Source organism: Eleutherodactylus coqui, chromosome 11, assembly GCF_035609145.1.
Source record: "Eleutherodactylus coqui strain aEleCoq1 chromosome 11, aEleCoq1.hap1, whole genome shotgun sequence".
NCBI classification, from domain to species: domain Eukaryota; kingdom Metazoa; phylum Chordata; class Amphibia; order Anura; family Eleutherodactylidae; genus Eleutherodactylus; species Eleutherodactylus coqui.
In genome coordinates this window covers 14,251,674-14,264,516 of record NC_089847.1, presented here as the reverse complement: position 1 = coordinate 14,264,516, position 12,843 = coordinate 14,251,674, and the positions used below count along the sequence as shown (strand labels likewise).

General features: G+C 47.7%; 1 protein-coding gene across 2 annotated transcripts in view; it reads right to left on the bottom strand.

Annotated features, from left to right (window-relative positions):
* VPS35 (VPS35 retromer complex component) overlaps positions 1-12,843 on the bottom strand; it is a 58,911-nt gene that overhangs the window by 17,917 nt on the left and 28,151 nt on the right. For both annotated transcript variants that reach the window (XM_066584004.1, XM_066584003.1), the window contains exons 9-12: positions 9,387-9,483; positions 8,013-8,161; positions 4,585-4,792; positions 4,352-4,507 (exon numbers count right to left, since the gene is read on the bottom strand). In XM_066584004.1, coding sequence (XP_066440101.1) covers positions 4,352-4,507; positions 4,585-4,792; positions 8,013-8,161; positions 9,387-9,483 — 610 coding nt within the window. The remainder of the gene's footprint in view (positions 1-4,351; positions 4,508-4,584; positions 4,793-8,012; positions 8,162-9,386; positions 9,484-12,843) is intronic.

Genomic DNA, 12,843 nt, shown 5'->3' with positions numbered 1-12,843 from the left:
AGGAGAAAGGAGAAGCGGTTTTTAACCACTTCTGGCACCTCCTTTCCCAAGTACACAGCACTCAATGAGCGCTATGTACAAAGAAGTGAAAGTATTTCTTCCGCTATGCGACCCAGCGATCATGTGATCCCCGGGATCCCCTGTTACATCAGAGCTGCAGGGTCCTAGCAGACCCTGATCAGCTTTGCCAGTGACTATTGTGACTACAGGGGGTGGTTTTACCCTGTAACTGGGATTCCTATGGATGCCCCAACTAAAAAAAAACGCAACAAAAATACATTGTGGTAGCTGAAGGAAAAAAAAGAAAAGAAATAGGGCCGTAAAACCACCACTGTGACCCCGTCTAGGCTCAGTAGGGGGTCCAAGCATTCTGTGTCCGCTCCTCCAAGATGCTTCTCTCAATTTACACTTAACCAGCCAATCCGTAGCGCAGGAAAGTGAGTAACGGCTCAATAGGGCGACGGTCTGCGGCTCTACAGTGGAAGAGAGCCTACAGCTGCCAACCAACCTGAGGACAACCCTACATGCTGGGGCTAGTAGTTCCTGCAGCTCCCCAGTGGTAGAGAGCCTACAGCTGCCAACCAGCCCAAGGACAACCCTACATGCTGGGGCTAGTAGTTCCTGCAGCTCCCCAGTGGTAGAGAGCCTACAGCTGCCAACCAGCCCAAGGACAACCCTACATGCTGGGGCTAGTAGTTCCTACAGCTCTCCAGTGGTAGAGAGCCTACAGCTGCCAACCAGCCCAAGGACAACCCTACATGCTGGGGCTAGTAGTTCCTACAGCTCCCCAGTGGTAGAGAGCCTACAGCTGCCAACCAGCCCAAGGACAACCCTACATGCTGGGGCTAGTAGTTCCTGCAACGCTCCAGTGGATAAAAAACTACAACTCTCAACAAGTCCTGGAAACCCGAGGACATCAATGTATGCCAGGGCTTGTAGTTTCTGCAGTCCGTGGCTCTCCAGCAGTGTGCCAGTATCTCTCAAGCAGCCCGAGGACATCAATACATGCTGGGGATAGTAGACATCCAATGTCTCCAGGAACTAGCAGTTGTGAGACTACAACTCTCAACAGACCACGGCAGCCTGAGGGCATCGATGCACGCTGGGGCTTGTAGTTCCTGCAGCCTACAGATCTCCTGCAGCTGTGAGGCTACACCTTGGCAGCCCGCGGACATGACTACACGCTGAGAGTTGTAGACTCTGTAGCATGCGACTCAAGCCTTTGTGGCACCAATTTGCCCTTGGAGACTATACAGAGATATATATGTAGGTAGGCACTATTCTGGGTCCATGAAAAGCTGGGTGTTTAGTCAGTGCTCTTGTTTTTCTATTGCCATGTTTGTGCAAGTGTCAGTATTCACTGCTGTTCAGAATTTGGTTCATTAGAATAAACAGTGCTATAGGTCCTGCCCAGGTAGTGGAATGCTTCAAATGGAGCTGCAATACATGGACTTGTGGGAAAAGCTATAGAAAAAAAAAAAGTGTTGTCGTCATCATAGTCTATGTTGGAGGGGAAGCAAGAAACTAATCGCTAAATAAGGCATCGCTGACCGGATTACTCAGCAATGACCAGTTACAATGGCATCAGCATGGGAAGGCGCTCAGGACCATAAGCCTCTGTTATACCGGCGCACACGGCCACGCTGAGTCACGCTCCGACATCTGCTGCAACGCCATAAAATGATAAAGGATATTAGAAGTGGATTGATAGGATGGAGAATTGGGGATTGTCGATGCCTTGAAAAGGAATGGAAAATGCGCAAAACGAAAAGCAATTACTCTTATGAAATGTAATAGAGGCGTTGCTGAAGATTCTTCAGCCATCTGCCGGAGGAACGGAGCAGAACAAAGCAGGAAGGTATAACAGACATAATAGACCACCACTCGGCATGTTCTACTACAGCAGCCCCCGCCGCTGCTGCCGCAGGAGGTCATCGGGGGTCTGAAAAGGAAATGATGCTGAGATACTTTACAACAGATTTTCGCCCATTTTCTTCGGGCAGCGGACAGTCCAATTAGAAGCCCTCCTGCTCCTCGGCTCACCAGAGCTTTTCCAGGATAGACAGCTTTCTTTTATCGGCACCACTCTTCGAGAAATGTATAGACAGCTCCATACTACGTATCGAGATATCAGCTCATGCCCCGATCCCCATATCCTTCCAAGGCAGGGATATGCAGAGGAAGGAAAGAATATGGTCCTTCCAGACACACTTATACTCCTAGGGCTTAAATTCTACCAACGTGCGAATAGGCCGGGCCCTCCTTTAGTCCAACTAGTAGGCACACAATCTAGAAGTAACTTATTATCCCTAACTGACCCCCAAAACACCAAAACCTTTAGACAAGAGGAAATAGAAAATACAACCATTTCGAGGATTCCCAACAAACATGGCCATAATTCCGGATTGGCAAAACTCCCTTACCCTGCCCACTCACCGATGAACAGAGAGCCTCCCTAGAAGAACCAGAGGTGATCACGGCATCACAGAACAACAAGACCCCAGGCCCCGATGGGCACAGAAACAAACATTACAAACTATTACAACTAGAAATAGTCCCAACGCTCACTAGGTTGTACAATGAGATCTGGGCCCAAAACATCCAAGTAGACGTAGTACGAGACTCCATAGCCAGCCAAACAAAGACCCGACAGACGCAAATCACACTGACCCAATTTTCCCATTTAACAGAGGATACTATGTTTCCCCAAAAATAGGACCCTGTCTTATTTTAAATTTTTGCCTCAAAAGAGGCACTTGGTCTTATTATACTTACCTAGCAGTCTCTGTCCAGCCCCCCCGCCCTCCACAGCTCCGGCATAGTTCCTGCAGTCTTCGGCTGCCCATGCAGGATCACTTCCTGGTTACGGAATTCATGAATCCCACCTTCAAGAAGCACTGGCCCCGACTGGTTCTTCGAGCGGTCGAAGAACCAATCAATGCAGTGCTCATTGAACCAATCGCAGCCATCGCTTTGGTTCATCGAGCGCTGCATTGATTGGTTCTTTGAGCGCTGCTCAGCCAATCGGAGCCATTGCTTCATGAAGGTGGGATTTAGGAATCCCATAACCAGGAAGTGATCTTGTATAGGTGGCCGAGGACTGCTGGAATTGCGCCGGAGCTGTGGACAGCAGCGGAAGGGACCTGGACAGAGCCTGCTAGGTGATTTATTTTTTTTATGCAATGCAGCTAGGGTTTATATTTCAAGCCTCCCCAAAAATCCTGAAAAATCAGAGTAGGGCTCATTCTTGGGGTAGGTCTTATTTTCAGGGAAAGACAGTATAAAGTTATCCGCCAACCGCCTAAAAAAAAAAAAACAGTATGCCAGCAAATCATACACCCTTCACAAAGAGGCTTTGGAAATACAGCAGCAGCTGCAGCACAGATTCCTCTAGTGGTTTGCTACAATGTATCCATCTTATTTTGGACACATCATGCGAGCAGATGGACCAGAGAAGGATATTATACCGGGATTTGTCAGTGGTTCACGAAGAAGAGGAAGTCGCTGGTTAGACATAGTCATGGCAAACACCGGCATGACTCCGAGAAGTCGTACTCCATAGATGAAAACAGCGAGGGTTGATGCTTTGGGTGACCCAGAGTCAGCAAAGACTGAATGGTTAATCGTCAGTCTGGAGTCCGAGCTGTTTAGCTCACAGAGCATTGTCTGCACTGGATACAATTGTCTCAATGGAGCGGAGGATTAGAGGAGGTTTACTGCCTCTGAATGGAAACAAGAGTGTTCTCATTCACTGACAGCAAGTAAACGGAGCTTAAATGGGGAGAAATTGAAGCACAAAGTAGGAAAACGTGTCATTTTTATATATTACACACACACACAAAAAATAAAGACTTCAAGACTCCTTCAGGGGTACGTTCACACGTGGCAGAAACTTGGCTAGGGAATGTTGGGGTGTGCTGACAGCACCGTGCATTTGGAGGTCATGGGGAGCGATGCAGCTACTAAATTCAGCTATGGATACGCAGACGGTTTCTGCTCAATCTGCACCAACCGGGAGGATTTTGATGCGGGGTTTTATGTGTAAATGCTGCAAAATTTGCCATGGAATTTTCTGCGCCCGTTCCTCCCCATGTGACCATATCCTAAAAGGAAACCCATCACCTCCCTACACAGCACCATATGCTATTAACCTCAACCCTCAACCACAGCAGACAGATCAGGGTGGCAGCTTCCAACCATAAAACCTCTAGGATCAGCTGGACCCACAATACTTCATAAATAGTGCCCCCAGTGGATAAACCATGACAGTGCAGCTAGCGTTCAAGTAGATAACAGAACATACAGGCTCTTCTATCAATCACTTAGCATCACAGTGACCGATGCTCCTTACCAGGTATTGCTGGTCGGGGTCGTCTGACCTCAGAAGGTGGATGAACCTGCCTACGAGTCCCTGCTCATCAGCAAAGTCCTCGGGATCAGGGTCCTCTGCGGGTTGGTCTGGCTGGTCCTGGATGAGTGTTGATACTAAATTCATTATGGCATCCACCTGTAAATAAAAACCATGGTAAAGAAAGGTGCGATAGAGCCTAGAGTACAGACAGTAGGGGGCGCTGCTGACCTCACCTGCTCCTGAGAGCCGACCTCGGTGTTGTACTCCAGGGCGCTGCTCAGCACGTAGCAGCTCATACTCTTCCTGGACTCGTAGTCAAAGTATTCAAAGAGCGGATAAAAATGTTTGAGCTTTAAGACCGTCAGGATGTTGTTGTAAGTGTCCACCGGTATCTTCAGGAGTCGGGTCAGTTCCTTAGAGACGGCGCTGCTTGTGGCGATGCTGAAAGGTGAATTTTCAAGCGTGCGTTAGCGGTTTTTAACAGTTCGTTTAAGAGGTAGCAGAGCTGAAACAGTTATTTATCGCTGCATTATAGATAGTGCTGCACTATGCCATCTACGTCAATGAATGGAGCGGCCGTGTGTGACTGACCCTCCGGTCACAAAAAGGAGCTCAGGACCCTCTTAGGGGGCTTTCAGACAGAACGATTATCTTCCAAAAAAAAAAAAAATTGTTCAAATGAGCAAAAGTGAATAAATCCAGCCGGTCTAAACGCAAGCCATCGAGTCAGCCGGCCAGTCTGAGGGCGAGCCCGCGCGCCAGTCTGAGGGCGAGCCCGCGCGCCAGTCTGAGGGCGAGCCCGCGCGCCATCTAGCCAGTCAATTTCTCGCTGGCTCGCGTTTAGTTCACATTCGCTGTATAAGTGACAGAGAGCCACTGAGCGAGCCAACAATGGTTTTTATGCCTGCGTAAGATGAACGATTTACTATTCGCCCATTTGCTGCGGATTATCTTTCACTTTCGCTCGTTTGACCGATATAATGGTCCATGTAAAACAACCTTTCCATCCTGTATTTTACTCCAGAGCTGCACTCACTATTCTGGTTTCCAGAGCGGCACCGCATGGAAACAGGAGAGCATCTTGTTATAAAACGGTCTCCTAAGCAACGGCTCCTTTTGTCGTCTTCCATTATAAAGCAAAATGACAAAATGAATTCTGTACCTGAGAAAAATTGCTCACAAATAAAAGCTGGGGAAAAAAAACAAACAAAAAAAACAAGGTCCGTACCCCCCCCCACCCCCCGACCCCTCCGGACCATCGTGACCCTCAGCTACATCTGCGATACCATAAGGAAGTAAATAGAAAAGCCATTTGTTCACTTGTTTGTAGCATGAAGAGGGGTCAACGGGTGCCCATCTACAGAAGACACAGATGATGGAGAGGAGCAGCGGAGAGGAGAGGAGCAGCGGAGAGGAGAGGAGCAGCGGAGAGGAGAGGAGCAGCGGAGAGGAGAGGAGCAGCGGAGAGGAGAGGAGCAGCTCAAATAGGTCGTCACATTCTGGAAGGGTTTTATTTCAAATTTTATGCTTTTGCTTAGGAAAAAAAAAAACTGGCTTTCTGGTCTGTGAATGCTGCTTAATAACTGCACCATGCGCTTTGCAACTCTTTAAGACCTCTGCTTGCTGTCAGCAAATGGGGACATACTGGTCTAAATCCAGGGAATTAAAACCCACCCTGACCCAGACCTGCCCCCTCATCTGAAGGGCTCGTTAGGGTGCGTTTACAGGGGTGATTTTCTTGCGCAAGTTTTGGATGTTTTGAGAAATCCGCACCTTAAGTGCTAATTAACACAAGTGTCCAGGTGACATACGCAGAAAACAGACTTTCCTCACATCTGTGTGAAGTTTTTTTTTTTTACACTTCTGTATGACTTGCACGGAATTAAAATTGTCGAGTGTCGCATTCGCAAAATCGGACGAGACCACCACATGCTGTCATTTTTAATTCACACAAAGCATGTGTCCATTTGAAAAAAACAGAACAGATATGTGAACTGACACATGAACTACTACTGGTCCGTGTGTTGTCAGTCCAGCCCATGGCAAAAACTGGTAATGGGGTTGTACCACAATTGCAAGTGATTCGCCATCCATAGGATAGGGGATAACCTGCTGATGGATGGGGATCTCACCGCTGAGACCCCGGTTGATCTCCAGAATAAGACTCCCAGGTCCAGCTCTGCCTGTCCCTTCGAGGGTCCTTTTTCTCCCGCAGTGACATCACTGAACGAAGCACTGGCTGAATATGCAGAGTCATTTCATGGGGCCGACAGAGATAGCCGACCAGGTGCCACTTGGGTATCTCCGCAGCCCCACAAAGTGAACGGAGCGCTAGTGCGTTTGTGCCACCAGCGCTCCATTCAGTTTCCTCCTCACTGCGGGGGATACAGTAATCCTGCAGTGAGAAGGGGGACATGGGATCACAGTTATACAATAAGACCCCCACTGATTAGCAAGTGATTCCCTATCCTGTGGGTAAGGTATGACTTGCAATTCTGATACAACCCCTTTAATGAGGAGTTCTCAGCATTGGATTCCCCTCTAATTAGCACAAAGAACAAAAAGGACAAAAGGTTTTCTACTTTGAACCCCTCCAGTCCAGGATGATATTTTACCAGCACTTCTACACTGTGAGCTAATTAGGACCGGACAGACACTTGCTTCTGTTGTGAGATAGCCTAGATGGGAAACAACTAAGCAAATACTCTGCTCCAAGACATATTAGGTCAATACACGTTTTCCAGCTCCCGTGGGTTACTATGAATGGCCCTATTCCCTGACAGCAAGCGGAGATGTTCAAATAATGAGAAATTGTATCATGGAAAGTTACAGAACTTTTCATTATAGAAGGGCTGCACTCTGGACAACACCTGTAAGTAGCGAAGAGTTTTTTCCCCTGTGACATATAGAGCTATTTTTTTATATCCTTTTCACTGACTTTTTTAGTTTCATTGGGGGTAAAAATCCTTTTTTTTGGAACATCTATAATTTTTTTTTTAATTAGTATACGCCAAAATAAAGTATAGGAAGGGGTTCCTCATTTTTTTTTGACGTTTTGATCTATAATATGTATGGCTTTGGATGACAGGGCGCATATAGCGACGGTTTTGGGTTATTTTCTTTGTTATGTATATATTGTTTTATTCCGTAATTTTTTTTCCATCTATGTTCCCCATGACATCATATAAGACCTCTGAGGAACATTCACATTTTTTTTTTCCTTCTTAACTTGATATATTTTTCCACAGTTGCTGAGGCATCCATAGGAGCCGTACCCATAGCAGTCTCAGTTATAGGAAAAAAACAACCCAATGGCAGAGCACTGTGAACTAAAGCAAGGAGGAGGCAGAAAGGGTTAAAAAACCCTCCTCCTCTGGGTTATCAGCTGTGACTAACAGCTGACAACCTGTCCTGCTTCTGATTGACTGCAGAAGCGGGCGGCTTTAATCCCCATCGTAATTTTACATACGGCTGGGCTTTAATCCCGGGCCCAAGCGCCGTAAATTTACAGTGCTTGGTCCTTAATGGGTTAAGGCTCAGCACAGTTTATAATGAGACACTTGAGAGGAAATGAATAGGAGAAAAACGTCAGCGGCGGCGAACACAGAATGAAGTCTTAGAACAAGGCTTCACAGTCGCTCTATTATTCTTAACTACTCACTGTTCAAGGTTGAGCTTGTTAAAGATTTCCACCGTTGTCTCCAACACTTTGTCAACGTAATCCACCCGATCAGGATAGCACTTCATCGCCAAGTTAATCAGAGACACTTGCAAGGACACAACGTCTTCTGATGGCATGTCTTGCCGGGACTGCGACCATGGGTGGGAAGGGGTGAGAAGAGCAAGAATGGAGATTAATGCCTCGGGACACATTATGGATTGAGGACTCAATATAATGAGGATGATATATATATATATATATATATATACACACACACACACATATACATATACACATACATACACACACACACACACTTGTATTAAAGCGTACCTAAGTTTTCAACAAAAATTTTTTTCCTATTTAAAATACCCCAGGTTCTCCTCACCCCCCTCTTTGCTGATGTTTGTACCCAGTTTCATCTCAAAGTACTGATTTTTAGGTGGTCTTCCCCATTTGTTTGTTTTCTGCTGTTTGCAATTCAACATCAGGGAGGGACGTGTAGAAAGCCTAGTATTCTGCCAGTAGTTCACTGTCCTGACTTCTTTGCCCTCACTTCCCATGCTGCATTGCACCATCTCTTATTCAGTCAACAGTATCTGAATGCCCGCCCTTCCGCGCTCTCAGAGGATTTACTATTGAAAGCAGCCTTCTGGTCTCAGGGAAAAATCTGCCCTGGGATCAGGAGGCAGAAGGGGGTATATTATCTGCAGGTCTTCTCTGCCATCCCTCCAATCCTCCAGTTCCAGGTCTCATTTTCAGCCTTCCAAGATAGCTGTCACAAACTTTAGACTACCTAATCGCCTCACAGAGCATTGGTAGCGTTAAGACTACCAATGCAGTCGACCTCCTCTACAATTGGCCAGTGCTAAACACAACAGTCTAAAAGGAGGAGACTATCAATCCCAGAACTCTCATGCAGCGATAAAAGGTCACCAGAGACAGAGTTTGCAGGAAACGCACCTTTGGCCGCAGAAGCCGAAATAGAGCAAGTCATATCAAATGAGAGACCCAGAAAGCCCAGACACCGATACGGTGAGAGGCAGGACTTGGGGTGATTGAAAATTCTACGGCCCACCCTGGAGAAAGGAGAGATCTGCTCCCTACAGACGCCAAGCTAAAACTGTTTTTTTTTTTAAACTTCATGTCCGCCTCCTAGTGGCAGTAGCCATACTCCTGGTCCTGAGCTGTCCCCTCCATAATGCAATGGCTGAGAAAGTCTGATAATCTAGCACTTGCTTCTAGCAGAGAACTGCACGGTAATTTTCAATTCCTTAAGACATGCAAGCCTTACATCTGCCATAAGAGGGCGCTATCCTTTCCATAAGGACGCCACCTTCATAGTATACAACATCGCCTTTGTGGTGTGCTCACCTGTATAACTGTGGCCACCTGTTGTGAGAAAATATCAAACAGCTTTATGTCTGCGGGGATGCCAGGGCCGTCTTCTCGATGTGCAAACAGGGCTAACCTGTGAAAAGATATACAGCGTAATGAGGTCTACAGGTGCCGATATCCCCATAGAAAGCCCAATAAAGGGTTACAGGTGCCGATATCACCATAGACAGGCTAATAAAGGGTTACAGGTGCCGATATCCCCATAGAAAGCCCAATAAAGGGTTACAGGTGCCGATATCCCCATAGAAAGCCCAATAAAGGGTTACAGGTGCCGATATCGCCATAGACAGCCTAATATAGGGTTACAGGCGCCGATATCACCATAGACAGCCCAATAAAGGGTTACAGGTGCCGATATCACCATAGACAGCCCAATAAAGGGTTACAGGTGCCGATATCGCCATAGACAGCCCAATAAAGGGTTACAGGTGCCGATATCGCCATAGACAGCCTAATATAGGGTTACAGGCAACGATATCGCCATAGAAAGCCCAATAAAGGGTTACAGGTGCCGATATCGCCATAGAAAGCCCAATAAAGGGTTACAGGTGCCGATATCACCATAGAAAGCCCAAAAAGGGTTACAGGTGCCGATATCACCATAGAAAGCCCAATAAAGGGTTACAGGTGCCGATATCGCCATAGACAGCCTAATAAAGGGTTACAGCTGCCGATATCGCCATAGACAGCCCAATAAAGGGTTACAGGTGCCGATATCACCATAGAAAGCCCAAAAAGGGTTACAGGTGCCGATATCACCATAGAAAGCCCAATAAAGGGTTACAGGTGCCGATATCGCCATAGACAGCCTAATAAAGAGTTACAGGTGCCGATATCGCCATAGACAGCCTAATAAAGGGTTACAGGTGCCGATATCGCCATAGACAGCCCAATAAAGGGTTACAGGTGCCGATATCGCCATAGACAGCCCAATAAAGGGTTACAGGTGCCGATATCGCCATAGACAGCCCAATAAAGGGTTACAGGTGCCGATATCGCCATAGACAGCCCAATAAAGGGTTACAGGTGCCGATATCGCCATAGAAAGCCCAATAAAGGGTTACAGGTGCCGATATCACCATAGAAAGCCCAAAAAGGGTTACAGGTGCCGATATCACCATAGAAAGCCCAATAAAGGGTTACAGGTGCCGATATCGCCATAGACAGCCTAATAAAGGGTTACAGGTGCCGATATCGCCATAGACAGCCCAATAAAGGGTTACAGGTGCCGATATCGCCATAGACAGCCCAATAAAGGGTTACAGGTGCCGATATCACCATAGAAAGCCCAAAAAGGGTTACAGGTGCCGATATCACCATAGAAAGCCCAATAAAGGGTTACAGGTGCCGATATCGCCATAGACAGCCTAATAAAGAGTTACAGGTGCCGATATCGCCATAGACAGCCCAATAAAGGGTTACAGGTGCCGATATCGCCATAGACAGCCCAATAAAGGGTTACAGGTGCCGATATCGCCATAGACAGCCCAATAAAGGGTTACAGGTGCCGATATCGCCATAGACAGCCCAATAAAGGGTTACAGGTGCCGATATCGCCATAGACAGCCCAATAAAGGGTTACAGGTGCCGATATCGCCATAGACAGCCCAATAAAGGGTTACAGGTGCCGATATCGCCATAGACAGCCCAATAAAGGGTTACAGGTGCCGATATCGCCATAGACAGCCCAATAAAGGGTTACAGGTGCCGATATCGCCATAGACAGCCCAATAAAGGGTTACAGGTGCCGATATCGCCATAGACAGCCCAATAAAGGGTTACAGGTGCCGATATCGCCATAGACAGCCCAATAAAGGGTTACAGGTGCCGATATCGCCATAGACAGCCTAATAAAGGGTTACAGGTGCCGATATCGCCATAGACAGCCCAATAAAGGGTTACAGGTGCCGATATCGCCATAGACAGCCCAATAAAGGGTTACAGGTGCCGATATCGCCATAGACAGCCCAATAAAGGGTTACAGGTGCCGATATCGCCATAGACAGCCCAATAAAGGGTTACAGGTGCCGATATCGCCATAGACAGCCCAATAAAGGGTTACAGGTGCCGATATCGCCATAGACAGCCCAATAAAGGGTTACAGGTGCCGATATCGCCATAGACAGCCCAATAAAGGGTTACAGGTGCCGATATCGCCATAGACAGCCCAATAAAGGGTTACAGGTGCCGATATCGCCATAGACAGCCTAATAAAGGGTTACAGGTGCCGATATCGCCATAGACAGCCCAATAAAGGGTTACAGGTGCCGATATCGCCATAGACAGCCCAATAAAGGGTTACAGGTGCCGATATCGCCATAGACAGCCCAATAAAGGGTTACAGGTGCCGATATCGCCATAGACAGCCCAATAAAGGGTTACAGGTGCCGATATCGCCATAGACAGCCCAATAAAGGGTTACAGGTGCCGATATCGCCATAGACAGCCCAATAAAGGGTTACAGGTGCCGATATCGCCATAGACAGCCCAATAAAGGGTTACAGGTGCCGATATCGCCATAGACAGCCCAATAAAGGGTTACAGGTGCCGATATCGCCATAGACAGCCCAATAAAGGGTTACAGGTGCCGATATCGCCATAGACAGCCCAATAAAGGGTTACAGGTGCCGATATCGCCATAGAAAGCCCAATAAAGGGTCACAGGTGCCGATATCACCATAGACAGCCTAATAAAGGGTCACAGGTGCCGATATCACCATAGACAGCCTAATAAAGGGTCACAGGTGCCGATATCACCATAGACAGCCTAATAAAGGGTCACAGGTGCCGATATCGCCATAGAGAGCCTAATAAAGGGTCACAGGTGCCAATATCTCTATAGACAGCCTAAGGGTGCATTCACACGAACGTATATCAGCTCGGTTTTCACGCCGAGCCGATATACGTTGCCCTCGTGTGCAGAGGGGGGAGGATGGAAGAGCCAGAAGCAGGAACTGAGGCTCCCGCCCCCTCTCTGCCTCCTCTCCACCCCTCTGCACTATTTGCAATGAGAGGAGGCAGGACGGGGGCGGGGCTAAGGTCCAGGAATTAGCCCCGCCTCTCCCCATTGCAAATAGTGCAGAGGGGCGGAGAGGAGGCAGAGAGGGGGCGGGAGCACAGTTCCTGGCCCTGGCTCTTCCATCCTCCCCCCTCTGCACACGAGGACAACGTATATCGGCTCGGCGTGAAAACCGAGCCGATATACGTTCGTGTGAATGCACCCTAATAAAGAGTTACAGGCTCCAATATCGCCATAGAAAGCCTAATAAAGGGTCACAGGTGCCGATATCACCATAGACAGCCTAATAAAGGGTTACAGGTGCCGATATCGCCATAGACAGCCTAATAAAGGGTTACAGGTGCCGATATCGCCATAGACAGCCCAATAAAGGGTTACAGGTGCCGATATCGCCATAGACAGCCCAATAAAGGG